Here is a 26,670-nt window from a genome sequence, read left to right on the forward strand (position 1 = left end):
TATGACTGTGTAGAACAAATCATCTAACTTCTGTTGGTCTGCTAATTCACACATCAATGAAATGTTTACAAAAAACTACCGCAGGAAGCAAAAAACTGAATGGGCAATATAACTTAAATATGTCTACAAGTTAAAACTTAAATAATCTTATAAAATGTCACTAAGTTGGCATTTTTCTAGAAGGATACATTGAAATTATAATGTTATGGATAATAAGAATGTAATGGGCACAATTCCATGTTTCTAAGATAGCTACACTCATTTTATATGGACTTCCAACAGTAAAGATAAATGTTTATTCTATGAGACCATAAAAACTTTATGCACTTTATGTACTAATAACCTAGTTATATGATAATAATATTCAGTTATATATTACTATTTATAGTTTGCAAAGAATACTTTGTCAGTTAAGAAAATATGAATAATATTATGATATAAAAATCTGAGAAAATCTAACACCCGAGAGGACAAAACCCTAAAAAGAGAAAAGATAAAGATACTAGCAAAGTATTTATATACACACATAATTCCAGCAGATGCACTGTTCAAACCAATTATATAATTTTCAGGTTTGGGATATAACTCAGTGATAGAGTACTTGCCTAGCATGGGTGAGGCTGTAGGTTCAACTGCAGAATGGAATAAAAAAAAAGAAATTTTCATCAAAAATTAATGATTCTAAAAATGGGTATTACCAGACTGAGGCAGTAGGATCACAAGTTAGAGGCCATCCTGGCAATATAATGAGACCCTGTCTCAAAATAAAATAAAGGCTGAGGACATAACTTAGTAGTAGACCACATGCCTAGCAAGTGTGAGGCCCTGGGTTCAATCCCCAATACCATAAAAATAAATACATTGATGTCCCTTTATCCTTTATATAAATGTTACAAGATTGGTAATTTCAGAAAATAGCAAAATTGTTTTATATTGAAAATAAACAAAAAATACAAAATTAAAAGTAAAGCATTCAGATTTCATGTAAACTTAGCAAGTAGAGATACAGGATTGACATTATCATTAATCAAAAGCATTTGTGTGTCTAGTACATGTTATATTTTTCAAAGTCCTTTATAAGCACTAATTGGATTTACAGTATAGCTGCCCATTTTGTATTTGGGATTTTGTAAGTAATGAGATTAAACAAGTAACAAAACTAGACCTTAAAAGTATGTATCCCAAATCATGGTTCAGGGCTACTTTTACTTCTTTATTCTGAATCTCTAACTCATCCATTACAGTCACCACTGTCACTGAACTCACACTGTTTCTCTCTGGATTTGCTAAGCAATGGCAAAAAGGCTCTTATTACCCATGTATAATAAAGACCCTGAACAGAAATGAAGTCAGGGAACAAGGGATTCTCAGGAGATAAGTGTGTTGACAGAGCAAGAAATGAGTCCAAAGGCCTCAGGACTACCTGTGACTTAATGGATAATGACAGGAATAAATTATTATTTTTCCTGAGTTTCAGTTTCTATGAACACTGAGAGAAGTTGTGACAAGAAGGGTATGTGAAAAATTTTACTCTAAGAGGAGAAAAAGTCCTCATATCTAAAGAAGCATAAATATCTTACCATTATTGATAATACCTTCACATCTATTTTAGAATGCCAAAACAACTTTATTGAATCTTTTTTCATATCCTTAAATGTTAAGTATTTCATAAAGTTTTAAAAATTTTAAGTATTATTCAACCATACTCAAGTATCTTACTGAGTTTATCAAAGTACCAAAGAAAGGAAGTTTCCAATTTTTGCTCCTGACATGTTACTAAGGCAACTGCAAAAATCCTAACTAGTCATTTATCTCTAGTCTCACTAAAATTCACTCAGATAAGTAACACAAAGTAACACAATGTTTTAACATGCGAAGAAATATAATCTTGCTTTTTTTTTTTTTTAATTTCCTTTGCAGTTCTGGGGATCAAACCCAGGGCCTCACTCATGCACAATTATAGCTCAAGCACTATGCGGAACCCCCAGTCTTTAATCTTGCATTTTACAAATCTTTAATTTACGAATTAAAAATACTTCTTGAAACCCATAAAGTGAGAAAGAAATTGCTTGTTTTTTTTTTATTTTAGTTTTTCTTAGAAGTCATTTAATCATACAATGTTAATCCGGCAGTAACTTTTAAAATGATTTCAAAAAACTACTGTAAATAAAACTACATACTACAAAAAACAGCCCAAATTTTATTTTATTACATATGCATATAAACCTGAACAAAAGAAAATTGCTTTCAATATATCTAAAAGAAATATGAAACATTTTTGAGAAGGATAATAAGTTCTGCATCATTGATAGAGGAAGCCTCACTAACATTTAGAGCAAGACTCACCTCCTTACTTTATATTATGAAATAGAAAAATATCACGTATTGGCTGGGTATGATGGCCCATACTTGTAATTTCAGCAACTTCGGAGGCTGAGGCAGAAGGATCCTAAGTTAGAAGCCAGCCTCAGCAATTTAGCAAGGCCCTAAGTAACTTATGGAGATCCTGACTCAAAATGGAATTAAAAAGGCTGGGGATGTGGCTCAATGGTAAAGTGCCCCTGGGTTCAATCCCCAATACAAACAAACAAACAAACAAACAAATAAATAAATCATGTACTAAATTAAATTTACTAAGTATGCTTTACAAAGCATTATGCTCTCTAAATTCAGTTCTTTTTTTTAAATATTTTTTTAGTTCTCAGTGGACCTTTATTTTATTTATTTATTTATATGTAGTGCTGAGAATTGAACCCCATGCCTCACATATGCTAGGCAAGTGCTCTACCACTGAGCCACAGCCTCTTAGTTCTATTTTTTATAGCTTTATTTTATTCATTTATTTATTTATATTTATGTGGTGCTGGAGGATTGAACCCAGGGCCTTACATATGCCTGGCAAGTACTCTACCACTGAACTACAACCCCAGCCCCAGTTCAGCTCTATTTTGAGATTTTAGACAATTACTTACATTTAAAAGAAAAAAAAAAAAAAAAAAAAAGCAATTCTAGAATGAGAGAATAAAGAAACCATATTAATCAGCTCAATTTAGCCATTTCATAACATATATTTGAAAATTTTATGCCATCAATAAATATATGTGATTTTTGATCTAAAAATAATAAAAACTGAAAAAAATTATAATATGCAGATTTTAATAATAATAACAAATAATAATCCAAATGAATCAAAATTCATGTGCAAAGAATAAGTATCACAAAGAGGAAACTAACTTTCTTGGCTTGTACTTCAGTAGACTGATTCTAAAAAGCTGTGATAAGCATTTTAAAAACAAAATTTGCAATAAAAATAAACACAGATATATAACTTAAAAACCTGAGGTAGCTATAATGGATAGCATGGAAAAAAATACAAGTTAATATAAAATAAGGGCTCACAGGGTATCCATATAGCTGTGGTAAAACTCTGGAACTGCCAAATGGTGGCCGGGTTGTTTAATTGATTTTCATACCCAAGGACCCAGACAACCATTATGCTGCAGAATCATTCTTCCAAAACTGAACTGGATTAACTCTTCTTTTATAATACTATATTTCTTTACAAACAACTATATTGTACATATATTTCTTTGTACAAAAGACCAAGAGACATTAGTCCTCTTATTTCCCTATGATAAATACTCAGAGAAGTAGAAATTCTTATTCTTTTTGTGGTGCTGGGGATTGAAATCAGGGCCTCATGCATGCTAGGCTAGTGCACTATCACAGAACTACAATTCCAGTTATTTTTACAATGAAACTGAGATCATGCTTTAAAATCTTTGAAAATAATTTTCTAAGAATTTCCCTATGATGTTATATATTCTTCAAGGGAAAAAGTCTAAATTTGCTCTTGGAAATTTAAAAATTCTAGCCTTAATTTTGTTAATAATACCCTATACTTAACACAAGCACACAGTTAACGTATATCTTAAAGGTCATATAAATTACTGTTGATAAAAGTGGGTGAAACCACTTATCACTCACTATATAATCTATATGTTTTTACTTTAATGCTGTATTTCATAAAGCAATAAGTTCACCATAAAACTCTGTACTTTACTCAAAGGCCTTATCTAAACACATGCATTACGTGTCCCTTCCTAGATTTCAATCAGTGAAAACCCACTAGGCAGTATGAGCAACTATAACACCAACCAATCATTCTGAACTTTACTATCAACTGAGCTGAAGGCTCATTTAGCATGTTATTGGAAATTAAGCAGTCTTAAGGCTAGGTAACGAAGAAACTGGCTGTCATTTCACCATTTTTCTGTTTTGTCTTTATAAGCAAAAATATTAAGGGCTGTAAGACAACTTTTCTTCTGCAAATTACTGGAATAAGAATAAGGTAAGAGACTGCTTCATATTTGTTTACTAAATTGAATTTGAGAACACAATAAAATTTGGGAGGGAAGCATTCTTTACTTAATCTAATCCTACAATTAGGTTTTAAAGGTAACAGGAAATAATTTTGGAGAAAATTTTAGTTAATTAACAAAAATTTCTACCAAAGTGTCATTATTATTGTAAGCCTGAAATTAAGACAGCTAAACTCAAATTAAATTGGAAATTCCTTGCCAATTTCTATAAATTTCTCACAATTTCCAGAAGTCAAGGTCCTAAATGCTTAAGTTCAGTTTCCTAAATGCATAAGTTAGCTATGCTATTAATAGCAGTAAATTGATTACAATCATGGTATTTATAGTATTAAGTTGGTAACAATCATGTGAAATACTGAAAAAAAATCAGTCAACTTTTTGCCTGCCTACGGAGCCGATGTTTCTAATTGTTTAATACTAAAAATTATTGTTTTTATTAACTAGAAACTGATTTTAATCTAAGTCATAATGATATTATATTGCAGATGCAGAAAATGACCAATGACATTAAGGTCAGAACTGAAATCATTTCTTGATAAAATACAAATGAATATAAAATGCTAATAAAACCATTAATTCAAATCAGAATCAAACATCAGTTTCAAACCAAATCAGTCTCTAAACTCATTTAGAACATAAATTTAAAAATTTATTTTGAGAAAAAAACACACTTACAGATAATATATACATTTTCATCAAGAAAGGCAGAGGAGGGATGGGGGTGCAGTTCTGCAGTAGAGTTTTTGCCTGGCATGTGCCAAGCCCTGGTGCACCTCAGCACCACAGAAGGAAAAAAAACAACAGAAGGAACCTTTGGATCCACTGAGTGGGATTATCAAGTGTAACAGCAACTCCATGTGGACTGTGTATGAATTTCCAGTGGAGATGCTGTTACTTTTGATGGTCACCAACTTGCTACAATACAAAGGCATAAGAATACAACACTGTGATTACTTGATTCTCATTCACTTAAGGAGGAAAAATGATAATCTTTCTCTTCTATAAAACTGACAAAATAACTAAGAATGAATGTCAATTGTCTTAAGTTCAAGTGTAATGTCAAAATGAAAGAGGATCTGAGTCATCATTAAGAAATGGTGTACAGGAAAATGACCTATGAATTGACAGACAGTATGACTACGTTTGTCTGTCACTTCTGTAGGCCAATATTCTGTATGTCTCTTCTATTTCAAAATCAGAAATCAACTAATACCATGGAAGGAACACAATGGCAGATACAGAGATCTTTAACACAACCATGTAAATGTATTAACAAATAAAAATGTAAATGATAAAAAAAAAACTTGTTTGTGTTTTTCTGAAGTTCACATATATTTCACCTACTTAATCAACAATCAACCAACAACCAACAACCAATCTCCAGCACAAAAGATAACAAATACACAAACAAAAAAAACAAGTATTCAATATGTGCCTACAGATGACTTAAAAAAAACCAAAAAAAACCTTTAACACTGAAAAAAAAATACCACTTCAAATATATGCAATCATGGAAGTACTGTTAAAGAAATAATGATAATATTGACAATGAAAAGTATAACCTTTTCACAAAAATTTGAGAGACAAGGTGGGGACATTCAAATCTACGTCTACAGTCTCAACACTCCTCTTTTATTTCTTGGCCTCTATTCCCTCAAATTCTTCACTGGGTTCTCAATTGATTAAATGTATAAACACTTACAAATGTATTCAAACTCTTTACTTAGGCTATAACATAATTTAGCCATATTAAAACATTACTCAAAGAAAATGAAAACCTAGAATGTATTCCCCAAAGGAATGATAAATATTCCCTGTCCCACATCTGCTAACAGGGAGGCCAGGTAAGGTGGCACACACCTGTAATCCCAGCAGTTTGGGAGGCTGAGGCAGGAGGATCACAAGTTTGAAGCCAAACTCAGCAACTTACCAAGACTGTGCCTCAAAATAAAAATAAAAAGGGCTGGGGATGTAGTTCACTGGTAAAGTGATTCCTAAAGTAAAATTACATTTTAGGCTCCCCAACTAAACAGTGGGGATCTTTGGATCCCCAACACTTTAAACTAGTACAATAAATTCTCATAGAATAAAACAGAGCTTTCTTTCTAATTATCAATACTGGAACAAATCTTAGTTTTTGTTTTATATGTTGAAATATGAATCCTTTGGAAATTTATATTTCATTTCCCCAAAATATTGCTATTTTATAATATCTTGTTTAAATATATATATGAAGCTGGGCGTGGTGGCTCATGTCTGTTATCCCAGCTATGCTAGAGGCTGAGGCAGGAGGACTGCAAGTTCAAGGTCATCTTCAGCAACTTACCAAGGCCTTAAGCAACTTGGCAAGACCCTGTCTCAAAAAATAAAAAATAAAAAGAACTGGGGATGTAGCTCAGTGGTTAAGCACCTCTGGGTTCAATACCCAGTGCCTGAAAAATAAATAAATGAAAAATATATGAGAATCTCAATAGTTTACACTATTTTTTTCCATTATTAAAAAGAACACAATTCACTTTAAAACAACAAAAAAATTATCATAAAAAGTTCTACCTGTTGATCAAGTATTCATCTTTTGTCTTATGATGAAATACAGGAATTGGAACTCCCCAAACTCTTTGCCTGGATATACACCAATACGGACGCCTGTCCATCATGTCAACCATGGCATTCAGTGTTGCTCCTGGAATAAACTTCACTGTCTTTAACAATTCCTGAAATTAATTCATAAATCAAGACTAATGAGAGAGAGCAGAATAAATTTTTCTACAACTGTCATTATTTTTCCTTATGCAGTGGTTTGTTTTGGATGTTGGCTGTCATTCACATCCCCCTGACACTCCCAAAACTAAACACAACAAAAAACTAAAGATTTCAGAGCAAATGAGGCAAAATAAAAACAGAGTCACCAAAGTCTTACTAATTATTATCAAGAGCAGACTTAATCTTTGGAGGATTTAACAAGAGACTTTATACCAATTTCCAATTTACACCAACCCTAGATCAAAACTGGTAACAAGCCTGGGCATGGAAAGACACACCTACTAACAGAGCCACAAAAAGAACTATGAATGAATAATGACTGGAGGCTGAGGTGGGAGGATCATGAGCACACAAGTTTGATACCAGCCTGGGCAATGTAGGGAGACTCCACTTCAAAAACAAAGAAAACTGGTTATAAAAGGTTTAGTACAAGTATTACATATACTTAATAAACTATAGTTAAGATCAATGCAAACTTGATTTTAATCATTTTTGTAAGCACTTTAAAAATAAGCTACTGTCCTAGGTTGACAAACAAGGATTACAAACAATATAGATTGATTTTACACAGCAAGGTTTACAATGCCGAAAACACTTTCCCCAAAATATCAGTTACTTCCTATTTATTTACATCCTTTGAAAACTCCCCCTTTATTTCCTCAAAAAGTTGTCAACTACCTACATTTGATATATTTGTCAATTACCAAAAGATCAATTGAACAGCATAAATGGTTGTTATTAATCCCCCCAAAAAGTCAAAATATGCTAACTTAAACTCTTCATTAAAAAAAAGCTTTTTTGCACCAGGCACAGTGGCATATACCTGGAATCCCAGTGGCTAGGGAGGCTGAAGGAGGAGGATTGTGAGTTCAAAGCCAGCCTCAACAAAAGCGAGGCACCAAGCAACTCAGTGAGACCCTGTCTCTCTCTCTCCCTCTCTCTCTTTTTTTTTTTTTTTTTTTTTTGTGGTGCAAGTGTTTTGAACTCAGGACCTTGTGCATGAGAGGCAAGCACTCTACCAACTGAGCTATACCCCCAGCAAGAAACCCTGTCTCTAAATAAAATAGAAAATACCCTTGGGGTATTTACTGGGGATGTGCCTGGTGATCAGGTGCCACTGAATTCAATCCCCAGTACCCCCAAAATAAAGCATTTTGCTAAGCAGGTTTAAATAGCTTCTTTTCTAAACTGAAGTCTCTTACCCCAAAAACCTTTTGGAGCAACACCACTTCTCTAATTCAATTTGACTAATACTTGGTTTTTAAAGCCAAGAAATGTGAATACTGACTGGGTTACTGGATTTTGTTAAGGACTTTCTGAAGGTGGTATAATAGCATTGGATTATGTTTTTTTGTTTTTTGTTGTTTTTTTTTGGTACTGGAAATTGAAACCAAGGGTACTTAACTCCTGAACTACCTCCCCAGCACCATCCCCCTTTTTTTTCTTTTGAAGTGAGTTCTCACTAAATTGTGCAGGACCTTACTAAGTTGCTGAAGCTGGACTTGAACTTGGGATTCTCCTGCCTCAGCCTCCCAAGTTGCTAGAATTACAAGCATGCACCAGAGCACCCAGCTTAGAATTATGCTTTACAGAATATTTATCTTTCAGATGTACATGGTAAAATATTGCCTGAAAAAAATGATGCCTGGTATTTGCCTCAAAATAATCCAGTGGTTTTGGGGAAAAGGTAGGTAGGGTAAGAGGGAAAAAAACTGGCCAAAAATTGATTATTGTTGAAGCTGGATGATGGAAATGTGGCAATAGATGACTCTAGTTTTGCAACTTCTACAAAAAGCTACTGAAAATAGTCTGTAAAAAAAGTTTTGGGGGCTGTGGCTGTGGCTCAGTGGTAGAGCACTTGCCTTTCATGGGTAAGGCACTGAGTTTGATCCTCAGCACCACATAAAAATAAATAAAGATACTGTGTCCATCTACAATCAAAAAAACATATTTAAAAAAAATTGGGGGCTGGGTAATCACAGCAACCTGGGAGGCTGAGGTAGGAAAATCTCAAGTTAAAGGCCAGTCTCAGGAATTTAGCAAGACCCTGTCTCAAAATAAAAAAAATAAAAGGTATAGGGATGTAGCTCAGTGGTACCTTGCCTCTGGATTCAATCCCTAGTGCAGTACTACCAAAAAAAACCCAAAAAACTGGGCTTAAACATCTTATATCAGATTTAGATGTTCCTCAACTAAAAAGTTATTTAGAGCTGGAAGTTACAAATGTTAATGTTTTAAAAGTAAGGAACATAGGCTTCAGAAAGGAATGAAAAAATAAGGACCCCAAACTGTCAACCCAACAAATGAACCAGCTAATTCCAGTAGTAGCTTATTTGTAAACTATACAGCAAAATATCTGTATATTCAGTCTAGTTAACAAATATATAATCTGTGCTCTTTCATTCAATAGAATCAAATTTTTTGTGAAGATACACACATATGCTCACATATACACACAAATACACAACAAATACACCAGTATACACACAGATACATATGTATGTTAAATGAAAGAGCTCAAATACATATTAAATAACTATAATACCAGTTGTAAAATATTTGTTAATTCAAAGCTACAACTCCTTCAAGGGATTTGCTAGTTCAATCTTAAGGAAACAAAGTGTTTACAAAGAATTTTATCGAATGCCTATTATATGTCAAAACACTGTTCTGGAAACTTTTGCTCACTTACTCTATAATGTGGGATTCTCACCTTGATATCGATGAAGAGGGTATAGAACTGAATTTCTAGGGGGTTAAAAATGTGTTAAACTCAGTTCTGTCCTAATTCTATGCTACTTTCACTATATGGGGCAGGAAAAGTGAATCAGCAAATCATTGAACCTCTTCAAGCTTTTTTCCCACGTATGCATAATGAAAGAATAAAACCCAAGGTCTTTTCAGACCTTCCTAACTCTACAATGCTAGGGAAACAAATTACAAAAGCAACAATACCATCTACTCCAAAACCCCACCTCACCCTTACATGCAATCCTTTGACATGGTGAGAAAGATAAACCCAACCCCTTATAGTAGAATGCATTTTATACCTTGGCTGTTGTCTTTAGATCTGTGATATTTATAAACCACTGTTTGCTGGCACGAATAACCACTGGTTTCTTAGTCCTCCAGTCATAGGGATAGCTGTGTATCAGTTTTTCCTCTTTCAACAAATTCTTTGAATTTTTAAGCAGCTTTATGACTAGAAAAAAAAAAGAGATTAGACATAATGAAGAAGTACTATGAAAATCCTAATAGAGTTCTAAACTAATGAAAAGTATTAAGTCTGGGGCTGGGACTGTAACTCAGTGACAGAGTGCTTGTCTAGCATGTGTGAGACACTGGGTTCAACCCTTAGCGCTATATAAAGATAAAATAAAGGCATTCTGTCCATCTACAAATACAAAAAAAAAATTTAAGAAAAAGTATTAAGTCTAGGCCAATAGGTACTATTCCCAGGTATCAAAGACATAATCTGCATATCTCCTGGCAAAGAAACGCAGGGGCTGTAAAACCTTAATCAGGCTCTAAATTATGCTATTCCCACAACTCTTCACTTCAAAGGAGAGATGAACAGATATACTTAAGAATTCTAAATTTAAAACTCAGAGCCTGTCTATCTATCATACTATAAATTTTAAAATGTTCTCTAGGTAATCCAGAAGAAAGCATGTCTGATGGGTTAAGCTCTGTCTATCCTCATTTCTATGCATGTGACCTTACTTGCAATTCAATCTTTATAGATGTAACTAAATTAAGATGAGGACACAATGGATTAGACTGGGCCCTAAATCCAATGACTGGTGTCTTTAAAAGGAGAAGATACACAGAGAGACACACAAAAGCTGAAAGTGGCCATGTGACAACAGAAGCGGAGAGTGCAGTGATGTGACCATAGATTAAGGAATGCCAAGGACTCCAGGGGCCAGCAGAAGCTAGGAAGAGGCAATTAAGGATTCTTGCATAGAACTTTCAGGAGAAATATAGTCCTATCAAAATCTTGATTTTGGACATCTACTCTCCAGAATTTAGAGAATAATTAGTTGTTTTAAGCCACCAAATTTATGACAATTTGTTATTACAGCCCAAGAAAAGTAATATGCAAGGTCTAATTCACCCTCGTGTTAATGTGTACATTGAAAGCTTTCACAGCAATGGTCTTTGATTCCGTGAAGGCAGAAAGAGAATTCCAGACTGGTGGAGTCCTACGATTCTAAAATATAAACCAAATAACCAGCTCAATTATTTGCAAGAGTTACAAAAGGAGTGGGAAATGTCTGATTTATAGCCAACATCTAGCCCCAAGCTTGATATTATCCTTCCATAAAAGTCACACAGCTGATCATTACCTTTGTAGCCCTAAAATAACATCACTCCCAATTGTCTGAATTTGCTTAAAAAGTAGAGCAGCTCTGAAGCAAAAGATGAAAAAGCCCTGAACTCATTTTAAACTATGTGGTTAAACAAAATAAAATTATTTTGTTTTGGCAGAAAGTATAAGAAGGAAGAACAGCAAGCAAAGGTTACTGCTGGCTGCTTTTCAGAAAATATGCCACTATGTTATCAACAGGTACAGTACTTACCCACATCAGTTCCCTCTTCAAGGACAGCTTTCTTGTGAAGTTCAGGACCTGCTTCAGCTATGAAAATTCCACCTTCGTCTACCAAACAATCCTACAAATCCATTTGAACAATTAAAGCATCAAGACGTTTTATCTTATGACAATCTCTGGCAAAACAATACACATAAAACATCTCAATGCAGACTATTCTTTCTCTACATTGAAAATTTGGGTACACTTATTCAATCAATAGAAATTTGTGAATTTTATATATTTAAATCACCAAAGGCAAAATATATTATTAAAGCATATACCTAAAGTATAATAACAAAAAGTAACAAAATATACTAAAACATCTTAACTTGTCTCTATTATTTAGAGATGAATGGCAGTGTACATAGTTGTTCACTTTGAGACTTGGCTTTTAACTAAGTGGAAAAATCTGCTCAGTAATAGAAGTACATAAAATACATTTAGAGAAGATTTTTAAGTTAAAAAAAAAAAACCCAAACTGTCCTTTTCAATTACTAAGTAAAATCTACTTGCCATTTTCTAGGAACTGGGAGTAATTTATCTATGTGACTTAATACCTGAAAAAAAGTACTGTGGGCTGGGTTCCAGACCACCACAATAAAGCAGGATCAACTATAAAACCAGTCACATAAAATATTTGGTTTCTCAGTGCACAGAAAAGTTATGTTTATTTTATGGCAGGATATTAAGAGTACAACTGCATTATGTCTAAAAATGCAATGTACATACCTTAATTAAAAACACTTTATACTAAAAAATGCTAATAACCATCTGAGCTATTGAGAAAATAATGCCAATATATTTGCTTGACACAGAGTTGCCAGAAACTTTCAATTTGTAAAATATGAAATATCTAGCCGGGCACAGTGGTGCATGCCTGTAATACCAGCAGCTCTGGAGGCTGGGGCAGGAGGATCGTTGAGTTCAAAGCCAACCTCAGCAACTGCAAGACGCTAAGCAACTCAATGAGACTCTGTCTCTAAATAAAATACAAAATAGGGTTGGGGAATGTGGCTTAGTGGTTGAGTGCCCCTGGGTTCAATCCCTGGTACCAAAAAAAATGCAATATCTGTGAAGTGCAATAAAGTAAAGCACAATATAATTAGGTCTGTGCATATTCAAAGTGTCCCCACATAGTATATATTCTTCAGTTCTAATTTTATTTTGATTTCATGTTAATTCTGAATTACTGAAACTTTAGGATACTACATAAACCTAAGCATTTCACAACTTAATTATGTTGACCAAAATTATTATTATCAAGAAATAAAGATGTTAGGATTTATCACTTTGATTCTATAAGGATAATAATTAAAAAAGAAAAGAGAGAAGAGTACCATTGGCAGGTTGTGCTGAGAGGCGACACTGTAATCTTCCATACCATGAGCTGGGGCTGTGTGAACCAATCCTGTTCCTTTTGCCATGGTCACATGAGTTGCAGGTAAAAGAGGAGAGACTTTATCAGGAATTAAAGGATGACTACAAGTACCATTTTTCAAATCTGCACCTGTGGGGAAAGAAAACCACCATTAAGAATGGTTTTATATTATGATATCAGAAGAAAAGGAAGAAATTCAGGTACAGAAAATGTATTTCTTGTGATGGTGTTTGGTGAGTTTTGGTTCTAAGGGTACCAAATGAGGAAGCCAAAGTTGACAAAAACTGTATACTTTGACAAGAAAAAGTTATTTTTTTGTCTTCTGATCTACAAGTACCTAAGTCAAGTAAATATGTTTCATGTATTTCTTTTACATTTTTATGCAGTCTGTTATGCACTGTAGTTTCAGATGTGCAATAATTCGTACCATGGTTTATTCCCAAATATGCCTTAAGCAGAACAAATGTGTTTTTTTCTATATAGTTCCCTGCCTTAATAAATATGTAATATAAACTTAAGCAAACCTCTATTTTGTATATTTCTAAACTACAAAGTAAAAAAAAAAAAATGAACATTTTGTAGAGTTTGTATTTTGCATACTCAAGGTGAGAATTAACTTTTAAATAAACTTATAATATTTTATCTGGGAAAAAAAAAGAATGGTTTTATATGAAATTCTACCTCTGTAAGTTTAGCAACAACACATCAGGTTAAAGTGCAAAATCTAGGATGAGACTGGCTGGGCTCAAACCCTGGCTGGCTTCCCTTTTACTATTTTATGACCTTCAGGAATCTATCAAATACAGATGATTATGGTTCCTACCTCAGCAGGATTGTTGTGAGGACAGCGTTATTAATACATTTTAAATGTTTGATGCACTTAGTATAATACCTACCACACAATAAATATTCAAATATTTTAGCAATTTTATCCATTGTTACCTATTATAACAAACAGGTACTCAAAAGATTCCAAGGAAATTTCTCAAAGTTACATAAAACTATGTAAATTTTGTAAGAAAAAGAAATTCTAGATCAACAGATAGATGACCTGTTCTGACACTCTCTCTGTGGAAAACCATTGCTGTTGCTTTCCTAATGTTGCTCTAAAAAGGTAAAAGATTATAAATAATACATGATAGTCACTGGGCACCCAGTAAGCAACTTCTTCACAATACTACTACAAAATAGGTAATACTGTGCTCAATTTTCAAATGAGAAAATAATTTCAGAAAACATACACGATATGTCTGATATCACATGATTTCTAAATGATTAGACCCAAATTTCAAGATTTCTAAATGATTAGACCCAAATTTCAAGGTAAGTCTAACTACAACTTTGATGTTCTATATAAGTCTAGCTTCCCTTAATAATATATCATAGGGATGGAAATGTAGCTCAGTGGTAGAGGGCTTGCATAGCATGCGTGAGGCCCTGAGTTCAATCCCCAGCACCACAAAAAAGAACAAAAAGCCCATACTCATCATCTATTAATTTTCTATACCTTTACTGTCTAAGTTCCATAATCTAATCTCTTTTATGTGTTCTAAAAATAACAGATTTACCAAAAGGATTGATAACTTAGTCCTACTGAATAAGTCTGTTCACTTCAAAGTCTACTCTTTCAAAGTTAATGAAACTTCAATGACCCTTACTTCCCAGATCTTTCCCACAAGTAATTCTTCATTTCCAACTAAATATACTTTTTTTTTTTAATATTTATTTTTTTTAGTTTTTTTCTCCAGCGGACACAACATCTTTGTTTGTATGTGGTGCTGAGGATCGAACCCGGGCCACACGCATGCCAGGCGAGCACGCTACCGCTTGAGCCACATCCCCAGCCCCCTTACTTTTTTTTTTTTTTTTTTAAATTGGGAATTAAGCCCAGAGATGTTTTATGACCAAGCACATCCCCAGCCCTTTTTTTGAGTTGGGTTCTTGCCTACATGCTGAGGCTGGGTTACAAATTGTAATCCTCTTGCCTTAGCCTCCCAAGTCACTAGGATTACAGGCATGCACCAATGTGCCCGGCAATAATAACTTTAAAAAAAAAAAATCTATCCTTGTAGAGAAATTTCTCCACCTTTCATGATGTTTTTTTCCTACCATATAGCAGCCAAAACTATGTAATCCATTGACACCACTAAAAGAACAATAAAATCTTTTAATAATCTGTTGTTTAACTTCATTTTGATTAAAACAGTACCTATTATTGTACTAAAAGGTTTATTCCCTTAAAATTAATGACAATAAAACACTCTTTCTGGGGAAAAAAAAAAAATCACAAGCTCTCCTTCCAGTTCAACTTGGCTGGCTTCGTATTCTATTCCCAGAAAAATCATTTGCAAACTTTAATACTTCAGGATGCATCTCTTCCAAATAATCCATAATGATACTAAAGAAGAAACTGTTAACACTAATTTCTAGAGAAATCTGCTCTAGTCATCACTTTGATTCCTTTCTATAAGTTGGTTTCATAAGACCAGTCCCATGACCTTATGCTATCCTATTTATGTACTTTTACTATGATAATCAGAGGCTTGGGAAAAGCAAATTTAATGAACTTTATGCCTACACTGTTGTATGTACTACTTAATATTATCCCACAAACACGCCCCTCCAAAAAAAAACCTCAAAGTAATTATTAAGAATAGTTCATATTTTCTTGGAAAGAAATTATCCAACACAAATTATTCTATTTAAGCTGTTCAACATGCCTACTATTTTAATACTTATTTTGTCAGGAACAAGATGGATATATAATCCTATGCCATGTAGTAACTCAAATGGCAACCCAATAAATCTCTGCAAAGTAAAAATTTGAAATACTTTTGCAATCTAGACAAATGATCTCTAAATTTAACCTTAATACTTTCAAAAATCTTGTAATTTTTCAGCATCTGCGGTAATATCTACCTTGTCAGTGAAGTCTGTAATATTGTCTACACTTTAAAAAGATTGAGAAAAGGTATGGAGTAAAGAACATTCAGGGTCCTCTGACTTATCTTTGCACCAACAAGAATTGAATGGTCTTACACATTCTGTAGCTCCCTTCCTGCCTTTGTTATAAAGCCCTTTAATTTTGTTAAGTTGCTTATTCTTCTAATCAGCTTGCATCTGAACTGATGAATATAGAGACTTTATTATTTAGCTAAGAAAATTCAGAGAATAATGGGTACTAATATTTAACACATAATCAGTATAAACTATCTTCTAAAAATGAAGAAGTCACATTTATTTCAATGCATAATGAGGAATATCCAAAAAAGTAGTGAACTCAAATCAACCCAATATTTTGATTAGTGTGATGGTCAGAATATCTATAAATTTTCACCTGAAAATGTTGAAATAACCTCAAATGTTGTTTCCAAAGTAGAAGCAACAGATGATACTTTATCTGCAGCCAGTATGTAGAGGTCTCCAGAAGTGGAACATTTCACAACAGCATACCTAACAGAGAATTTTAGAAAAAAAATTACTAATGAAGGAAAAAAAAAACAGCACTGATAACATTTTAATTTCTAATATCAGTTTAGAATAATGAATTTCAAGATTAAAAACCATTATTTTCAAGATACTCTATACTTTATAAATGTTTTGTTTTCCAAAAAAAGCTGGAAATATGGTCTTAAAAGGAATCTCCTAAAGCTTCACAAAATCTATATGAACATAATAACTGAGTTATAATTCACTAGATTTTAAGAGGACAATGAGGATAAAATAAATTTAACATAATTTTAATGACAGAATGAATCCTACTTGTGGATAACAAAAATTGCAATATACCCACTTTGACTCTGGCATATAGCAAATAGCCTGATTGGCTGGAATTGTCCAAGGCTGGGTGGTCCAGACTAAAAAACTAACAGGAGATGAATCACCTGTGACAATAAAGTTGTAAATATGTCAGCAAATATTATTATTTCATAACTTATAATCTATATAAATTAAATCAATGAAGAAATCTTACTTATAAGAGATGCCAATTTAGGAGGTGGTTTTAAGAGAGGGAATTTTACATATATTGAACGACTGACGTGCTCAGGATTATATTCAAGTTCTGCTTCAGCCAAAGCAGTCCTAAGATTTAAAAAAGTTAAACATGAATATTTGGAAGCTTCACAAATTCATCCCCTTTAATTATGAAAGAACACATGTATACCTTGATGAGGGAGACCAAAACACAGGTTTGTAAGAGCGATAAACCAAACCCTACAAAAGACAAAGATATTATACTAATGCTGAAATTCTGTAATATATATTTTTAATACACTGAAAGAAAAAAATACTTCATTACCTTATCATACATTTGGTAAAAAATTCTCAACTGTTTGGCCTCATAGTTTCTATCAAATGTATAGTAGCAATTATCCCAATCTGCCATTATTCCCCAACGAATAAATGCTGATTTCTGTTTCTCAATGGCTGCTTTCGCAAAGGACCTAGCTAAAAGGAAAAAAAAAAAAAAGGACAAGAATGTGGCTCTCTAAATGCAGATGTTATATAGTTTAGAATAAAAAAAATTCTTACAGGAAAATTATTTGAAGAAGCTCAAAGATACAAATTCTAAAATTAACTGGAGTTCCAAAAATTAAAATTTTATTACTGTTTTCTGTATTTTCCAGACTACATATAGTGACCTCTAGAAAACGGTAAAAGTATTCATTATTTCTTAATTTAAGAAAAAGGGAAGGGCTAGGGTTGTGGCTCAGCAGTAGAGCGCTCACTTAGCACATGTGAGGCGCTGAGTTCAATCCTCAGCACCACATAAAAATAAATAAATAAAATAAAGGTATTAAAAAAAGAAAAAGGGAATAATTTTATTTCATTATATACACACACACAAATAAACAGTATATCAAATCTAAGTAAACAATAACATGCTTCACAGAGTAGTAAAATAATCTTCATAATCATATCCAAATAAACAACAGTATACACCTCTCTGGCCAAAGGAAAGGGTCAAATAGACGAATAATTCAAAATATATGTATTTTAAAATTTACTTCTGTCTTAGGACCTGAAACAGGTCACAAGCCCTACCCAGGAAAGTTTAAAAAAAAAATTGACCAAAACATTAATTTAATAAGACACGATCACTAAACAGCTGAATAATGCAGTTTGGGCAAGATCACAAAATCGTTTCTTCAATCTCTACAGAGAAAGTTTCACAAAAATCAATTAAACAAAATCTGAGGTTTTTGTGACACAGAATATAGTTCCCCACAGATCTCATTATAACCAAAACAAAATGAAAGTTCTCTTGGTAAAGCACTGAGTTTTTCAAAGTGCCTCAGTGTTTATAAATATCATTTTAATTATTTTAAAACAGAAATTGAGATTATTTACCTTTTTCTCTAATTTCCATGGCTGAAAGATTCTGAGCTTTTCCACCAAGTTCTGATAACACTTTTATTTCAATGGGCAACCCGTGACAATCCCAGCCAGGCACAAAATGTATTTTGGAACCTCTCATCATATGGTATCTATTGGCTATGTCTTTTAAAATCTGCAAAGATGAATAACAGTAATCACCATTTGTATGGAAAACATAATTTACAGTCTTTTATTAATATCATTTTAAAACACTACAGCCAGGTGCAGTGCTGCACACCTGTAATCCCAATGATTCAGGAGGATAAGGTGAGAGGACAGCAAATGTGAGGCCAGCCTAGGCAACTTAGTAAGAACTGTCTTCTCGTAAGAAAAAAGAAAAAGCACCCCTGGGTTCAATCCTCAACACCAGAAATGCAAACAAAAAACACTACTAAAGCCCAGTTTTAAAAGGATTTATATAAAATAACCTATCAAATCTAATTTAAGTGGTACACAGAAATAACAGATATTTAAAATTTTAAAATGCCATATCGAGAGAGAGAGAGAGAGAGAGATTGATTTATAAGTGAAAAACATTATGCCTAAAATTACTAATTCACTTTTTAAGTTGCAACTCGGAATAAAAGCAACCCATATTACTGCCCTTCTTCCCTCTCTCCTTTCCCTTTCTTTCTTTTTCCTATTGGGGATTGAACCCAGGGCTTTGTGCATGCTACTCAAGCACTCTAACACTGAGCTACATTCTCAGCCCTTTCTTAAGACAGGGTCTTGCTAAGTTGCTGAGGCTGTCCTGGAACTTAAAATCTTCTGCCTCAGTGCCTAGAGTAGAGATTACAGGTGTGCATGGACACCACACCCAACATCTTAGTTCACTTCCTGTAGTAGAGGGCAGCAGAGCCTTGAAAAACAATGTGTTACCATTGCAGAAAGGAGTATTGAAAGCAAAAGATAGATTTGGTCCAGCTCAATTTTCTTTCCTGACAGGAAGAAATACTTTGACCACTAACCTCATAGTCCAGAATTTGGGTGATAGTCCAAATTAAGATAGGTATAAATATATATCCTAGATTTCAAACATTTAGTACCCCCAAAATATAGTCTAAAATTTTTTACACTGATTATATGTTTAAATATTTGAGATATGTTGAGTTAAATATAGCATTAAAATTAATTGAACTTGTTTGACTTTTTTGTGGTTATTAGAAAATTTAAACATACCTATGTGGCTCATACTTGTAGTTTATGTTCTATTTCTACTGAACAGTACTGCTTTCAAGTATATAAAGAGAATGAAATCAATCACCTGAACTAACAATTAGGACTTTATAAGAAATTATTTGGCTGGTGGGGGGGGAGCAGTAATCAGGGATTGAACCCAGAGTGCTTAACCACTGAGCCACACTCCCAGCCCTTTTTATTTTTAATTTAGAGACAGGGTCTCACTAAATTTCTGAGAGCCTCACTAAATTGCTGAGGTAGGCTTTGAATTTGCAATCCTCCTGCCTCAGCCTCCTGAACTGCTGGGATTACAGGCGTACGCCACCATGCCTAGCTACAAGGATTTTAAAAATGTAATAGTAATAGGTAATGATGTGTGAAACCTCTAGTAAAAAGAACAGTAGAGGGGCTGGGGATGTGGCTCAAGCGGTAGCGCGCTCGCCTGGCATGCGTGCGGCCCGGGTTCGATCCTCAGCACCACATACAAACAAAGATGTTGTGTCCGCCGAAAACTAAAAAATAAATACTAAAAAAAACACCAGTAGAACCCAGCATGTCCACATCTATAACCCCAGCTACTCCAGAGGATGAGGAAAGAGTTCAAGGTTAGCACGGGCAACTTGTATTAAAATAAAAAGGGCTGGAGGTATACCTTAGAGGTGGAGCATATGCCTAGCACACACCAGGCCCTTTTGGGTATCAAACTTCTCAGCATTAAATGCTACCCTCCTCCTCCAAAACAATTGCTCCATAGTCACTTTTCACTTTTGGCTCTTTGATTTTCCCATCACAATATTCATGTATTCCTCAGCTTGACAGACAAACATTTGATAGCTACTGTGTGCCACGACCTATTTTAGGAAACTAGGATATGGCACTCAAAAGGAAAGATAGGATTTCTCCCCTCAAAGAAAAAAAAAAAACAGAAATAAACCAATATACCCATTCACTATTAAAAATAAATAAATAAAAGGCTGGGGATATAGCTCAGTTGGTAGAGTGCTTGCCTCACATGCACAAGGCCCCGGGTTCAATCCCCAGCACCACAAAAAATAATTAAATAGATAGATAGATAAAATAAAAGCAAGTTAAAGGATTAGAAAATTACATTGGGGTTGGGATGGTACAATTTAAGAGGGACATCAGGAAAGCCTAACGAAATCTCATTTAAACAGGACCTGAAGGAACAAAGGAAGTGACCCCTATAAGTATATGGAAATGCATTCCACACAGAGGAAAGCAAGCAAGACTTCCTTGGTTTGTTCAAGAAAGAGCAGGAACTGACCTTCCCCTGCTTCCAAAGTGCCCATGGTTTTTGACAAGGGTTCTAAGTAGACATGTAAGAGATGGTTTTGTATGGTGGCCTCAGTTTTTTAGGTAATTACTCCTCTACCCTCAATCCTAATGGAGTAGATAGACTTCCCTATATTACAGCTCCAAGAGTGAACACATGATCCATTACAGCCATCAACACATTCTATCCCCAAGTCTACAATGACTGATTCAGGAATAGACCTGTGACCCAAATCAGGCCAATGAAACTTGATTCCAGGACTTCTGTAAGATATTGCTGGAAAAGAAAAGATGAAATTATTAAGCATGGAACTGCTGGAAAATGTGTGGGAGGTTGGGCAGGGGAAAGAAGTCATTAAAAGTGGAAAAGCCTACCAAAAAGTGAAAGATGGAGAGAAAACAATCCATAATAGTATTTGAGTCCCCGGGTATAGGCATGCAGAGAGCTAAAAATATCTCCAGATTTTACAGGTAAAACACCCAGTAAATTCCTTGTTTTACTTAATCCAGTTAAAGTTGCCCTTTCTATTCTTTGCAACCAAAGAGTTTAGAGTAAAAGAGCTTTATTTTGTATTCTTGTTATAAAACAGTCTTGCTAGATACATTTAAAACAATAGCCTATACTAATTATTTTAAAACAAATGTAGCAATGTAGCAGAGATTTCCTGGAGAGGGATGGATAAGTGAAGTAAACCTTAAATAATTTAAAATAGGAATAATCTTAAAGCAAACACCAATTGAAGTTTCTTTGTGGTAAATAACAAGAGTACAAGGGAATGGACAAGACCAGTCCAGAGCAGCCTATTTTTCATTGCTGATTGGCACCAGAATCAAATTGCTTTAATTACTACAATATAATCCTTATCTGGTAGAGCAAGTCATTCCTCATCTTTCGCTAAATTTCTTTGACTCTTCACATTCATTTTCTACATCAAATTCATTTATTTCAAGATTCACTTTTTGCCTACTAAGTTCATTTTAAAATGTTTGTATTAATCTTTGTTGTTTCTGACTACAAGAGTAGTACAAGGTCCTTGTTCAAAATATGCAAGTGTTACAAAAACAATAAATATTAAGCTTTCAATTTTTAATAAAATTAGATTCTGATATAATATAGTTTTATAAATTGTTTTTCTACTCTAATTTTAATAGTATCTGGACATCTTTCTTATCAGTACTTATAGACCTACCTCATTTCTTTTTCAATTATATAAACTTCATTACCAAGATTTATTTAAGCAAACCCCATTAAGGCCATCTAATATGAGCTACTATAATAATAAAAGATTAAAACAGGATGGTTAGTATTACTTGTACAAAAAGCACACTCACCTCTTCTTTTTTAGTTTACACACTTGCCTCTTCTAATAAAATTTCTAAAATTTCAACTGGTCAAAGCATCACAAAAATAGTTGGATTTTCTGAAGATCAGAAGACAGCCCCAAAACGTATCTAGTATATATGATTTAATAAGAATCACAGAACCATGGCAAAGGGATAAATAGTATTGAAAAAGTTAATTTGTTGTTTGGAACAGATATCTGTTTAGATCATTACCACATGACATCAACGCAAAAAAACACAACTGGATTTGAGTTAACATTAATAATAATAAATCAACATGAAAATTAAGCATAGCTTTTCGGCCGGAATCGCCATCTTTCAGTAATTCGCCAAAATGACGAACACAAAGGGAAAGAGGAGAGGAACCCGATATATGTTCTCCAGGCCTTTTAGAAAACATGGAGTTGTTCCTTTGGCCACATATATGCGAATCTACAAAAAGGGTGATATTGTAGACATCAAGGGAATGGGTACTGTTCAAAAAGGAATGCCCCACAAATGTTATCATGGCAAAACTGGGAGAGTCTACAATGTTACCCAGCATGCTGTTGGCATTGTTGTGAATAAGCAAGTTAAGGGCAAGATTCTTGCCAAGAGAATTAATGTGCGTATTGAGCATATTAAGCACTCTAAGAGCCGAGACAGCTTCCTGAAACATGTGAAGGAAAATGATCAGAAAAAGAAGGAAGCCAAAGAGAAAGGTACCTGGGTTCAGCTGAAGCGCCAGCCTGCCCCACCCAGAGAAGCACATTTTGTGAGAACAAATGGAAAGGAGCCTGAACTGCTGGAACCTATTCCCTATGAATTCATGGCATAATAAATGTAAAAAAATAAATAAATAAAGGCTCGTGGACTACAAAAATGATTTTTTTTAATTGAGCAGAAGTGTATATTTAAAAAAAAAAGAAAATTAAGCATATAAAAATAAAAAAGGCAAATTTAGATATTACATTTGACCTCTCAAATTAGCAATAATATTCAGTATTAGATAAGTATAATAAATAGGACCAGTCCGTCATGTCAGGCATAGTATAGAATGTGTTAAAATCTACTGAAAAGCAATGCACACTAATTATCCAGTAATTTCCTTGTTTTTGTTTTATTTTATTTTTTATTTTGAGATGACATCTTACTATGCTAAGTTGCATAGGCTGGTTTTAAACTCCTGGGCTCAAGCAATTCTCCCACCTCAGCCTTCCAAGTGCAATACAGGTGTGCAACACCATGCCCAGCTCTGCTTCTTTTTACCAATATTATAAACACTAAGGAAAGACCTTAAAATGTTAACAGTATTTGTATTTGGGTAGTAGGATTAAGGTAATTTTAATTTTCTTCTTTCAATTTTCCTGTATTTTCTAATCCCATCTCCAAAAGAAAAAAAAAAAGAACTTTTAAAAAAGTTTCAAAATAGACCTTTCATTTCTATTAAGATGGAGTAAAAGTACTTACCCCTATTCCTCCAATTTAATACAATTTTTAAATCCTGGACATTATACATAAAGCAAATGAAGGGACACTCTGAAAGCAAAGAAGACAGACTGTTTAGTGACACTGGGACCAAGAATACAATGCTAAGTTCCATGAGTTTTCTTTTTGTTTTATATATCCAAGACTTAGACCAACAGAAGTTAGCAACCTGGAAAAACCAACAGGTACAGACCAAAAAAAGCTACAACAAAAGCCTGCTCTCCTAAGTAAAGAAAGAGGAAAGGGGTAGCCTAGCAAGGGAGAGAACATTAAAGCAGTAGATTCTCTACTCTAGCCAACTACCTCCTCACCTCCACCTCTTTGAGGAAAATGCAGAGTGAGGTGCCCAGACACCTACTTCACCAATTCATCCCAAGCTACCCTAACCTCTTCTCCTTGGCTGGAGTGTACTAAGAAAGCCTCATAGGTAGGTAGTGGGGAATCTCATCTTCACTGGGTGGTAATGAAACCTCATCCATCTAGTTAGTAGGTACCATGTGGGAAGCCTGAACTCCGGCTCTCCCCTGGCAGTAACCAGGCATTCCTCCCTGTTTCCACTGTGTGTGGTATCCGGAGGATTAGCACAGTAGGGACCTTAACAACTACCCAGTGATCACAAACAAGGCAAACTAACACCTCATAACCAGCAGGGTGTCAGTGAAGGCCAAGGAAAAGGCAGAACTACCACTCTCTGCAACAGTAATGAGGAATTCCCTTCTTCAGAGTCAAGAGAGGTTGAATGGAGAATCTGGGAGCCAGAGGGTGATCTTCTTCTGCCAGGGCAATGTTAACTAAACAGATCATTTAAATATGCTTCAAAATCTCAGAAGATCCAAAATGTAAAGGTGTCAATTTTTTTAAAAGTATCACTCATAATACCAAAAACCAGGAAGATTTGAAACAAAATGAAAGACACAATCAATAGATAACTAACAATGAGATGACAAAAATAACTAGACCATCTGACAAAGACTTTAAAGCAGTCATGATGAAAATGTTTCATAAGGAATTTTTAACATGCTTGGAAATATTGGAAAAGTAGAAATCCTGAGCAAAGAAACAGAAAGCCTCAGCAAAGAAGCAGAACATATAAAGAAAAATCAAATAAAAATTTTTAAATGAAAATTACAATATAGGAATAAAAAAGCTCAGAGGATAGGACCAACTGCAGAATGGAGGGGACAAAAAACTTTAATATCTAACAGCAACTACCCAGTCCCCAGTCTAAATAGCAAAGGAAGAACAGACTGAAAAAAAACAAAAACAAAACGGAACATGAGGAATTTGTAGTTTTATAACAAAAGATCTAACACTCAGGCCACTGTTGTTCTGAAAGGAGATTTTTTCAGATAGAGATGAGAAAATAGAGGTAAATAATGGCTATAAATGACTCAGTTTGGCAGATATAACCCCCATAAATTGAAAAAACTGAACAAACTCCAAATAAGATGAATCTGAGGAAATTTAACCCAAGAAGCAGCATAACTAAACTACTAAAAATTAAAGCTGGGTATAATGACGCACGCCTGTAATCTCAGCAGCTGGGGAGGCTGAGGCAGAAGGATTGCAAGTTCAAAGCCAGCCTCAGTAATTTAATGAAGTCCTAGGCAACTTAGTGAGACCCTGTCTCTAAATAAAATATTAAAAAGGGCTGGGGATGTGGCTCAGTGGTTAAGTGCCCAGGGTTCAATTCCAGTACCGAAGAAAAAAGAAAACATGGTGGTTAAAAATTAAAAAAAAAAAAAAAAACCTTGGGTGGGAGAGTACTGGGGATTGAACCAAGGGGTGCTTTACCACTGAACTACATCCCCAGCCTTTTTATTTTTGGTTTGAGACAGGGTCTTGCTAAGTTGCTGAGGTTGGCCTCAAACTTACAATTCTCTTGTCTCAGCTTCCTGAATCACTGGGATTATAGGTGTGTGCCAAAGCTCCCAAAGTGAAAATTATTTTTAAAACATTCAAAGTCTCTGGAAATAGTCTTAAAGGCATAAAGCAAATGTAGAAACATTTATCAAGAAAAATCTACAAAAATTTGGGAAGAAAGGTGAGTTCTATGGTATTTGCCATTTGATCACTCCTCTTCCTCCTCCCAGGTAACTGAGGTGCAGACTCCACTCCCTACCACTGTGGCCAAACAACACAAGACTCCCTATTCCCACTACACCCAGTCACAGGGATGACTTTCCCAGGAAGAGAAGACATGAATGTGTCTCATCCTGTTTCAGGAAGTAGGGGTTCCCCTCCTTCACTCACCACCCCTTGTGAAATGGAAGCTCTACTATGGGTGTGGGTCTGCTGGGAATCCTGGGGCTTCAACCACCTTTGCCCAGCTCATGAGATGGTAGTTCCACACCAGGAGAGGCAGCTCAAAGAGACTTCATGCGACTGCTCACATGCATATTCATCTTCTCTAATGGGGGTGTCCTTTAGAAGTGTATAGTTGCACCCTTCCCAGCTCAAGAGCCCTGGCTGAGAGATTCTGCCTGGGTGAAAAAGAAGCAAGGAGTAAAACAAATAGTCCCTAACCTCTTCCCATGAACAGAGAGAGCATGGAGCAGTTCAAGCCTCAAGGAACAGCAGAGGCTATAAGGAAAGGCAACTAGGAGAAGATGTTCAAGATGATACCAGCTAAGCTACAGGCCAGACAGTCTGCAAGAGAGAACCAAACAAAGAAGCTGCTAGGAAGGACCCTACTAGGATCAGCACAAGCAATAAACACCCCAGGAACTAATCCTTTAGAGGACCCCAAATTTGATTAGTCTACAAAACAATTTATGCACCCCTGGGTACTGTTGTCAGGGAACAAGGATAAGAGCTCTGCCAAAATTACTGTCATTCCTGGAGACTGTGGACATACTCAAATTTTTCACCTCCATAAGAATTAACATCA

At 34.6% G+C, this 26,670-nt stretch overlaps 2 protein-coding genes across 2 annotated transcripts in view; one reads left to right on the forward strand and one right to left on the reverse strand.

The window, feature by feature from the left end:
• The window catches only part of Iars2 (isoleucyl-tRNA synthetase 2, mitochondrial), a 56,433-nt gene that overhangs the window by 24,268 nt on the left and 5,495 nt on the right, over positions 1 to 26,670 (reverse strand). Inside the window, exons 3-12 of the mRNA XM_027934775.2 lie at positions 18,471 to 18,630; positions 17,419 to 17,567; positions 17,284 to 17,333; positions 17,092 to 17,201; positions 16,912 to 17,002; positions 16,456 to 16,571; positions 13,078 to 13,247; positions 11,729 to 11,819; positions 10,196 to 10,347; positions 6,936 to 7,096 (exon numbers count right to left, since the gene is read on the reverse strand). Coding sequence (XP_027790576.2) covers positions 6,936 to 7,096; positions 10,196 to 10,347; positions 11,729 to 11,819; positions 13,078 to 13,247; positions 16,456 to 16,571; positions 16,912 to 17,002; positions 17,092 to 17,201; positions 17,284 to 17,333; positions 17,419 to 17,567; positions 18,471 to 18,630 — 1,250 coding nt within the window. The remainder of the gene's footprint in view (positions 1 to 6,935; positions 7,097 to 10,195; positions 10,348 to 11,728; positions 11,820 to 13,077; positions 13,248 to 16,455; positions 16,572 to 16,911; positions 17,003 to 17,091; positions 17,202 to 17,283; positions 17,334 to 17,418; positions 17,568 to 18,470; positions 18,631 to 26,670) is intronic.
• On the forward strand, positions 22,613 to 23,178 carry LOC114092199 (large ribosomal subunit protein eL21-like). The gene has a single exon (XM_034636189.2). It carries the CDS (start codon positions 22,648 to 22,650, stop codon positions 23,128 to 23,130), a length of 483 nt encoding a protein of 160 aa, XP_034492080.1. The 5' UTR covers positions 22,613 to 22,647; the 3' UTR covers positions 23,131 to 23,178.

This window comes from Marmota flaviventris, chromosome 12 (assembly GCF_047511675.1).
Source record: "Marmota flaviventris isolate mMarFla1 chromosome 12, mMarFla1.hap1, whole genome shotgun sequence".
Lineage (NCBI taxonomy): Eukaryota > Metazoa > Chordata > Mammalia > Rodentia > Sciuridae > Marmota > Marmota flaviventris.

What these genes read in the sequence shown, in the direction of transcription:
- LOC114092199 (XM_034636189.2), top strand. Translation starts at nt 22,648, where the DNA reads ATGACGAACACAAAGGGAAAGAGGAGAGGAACCCGATATATGTTCTCC.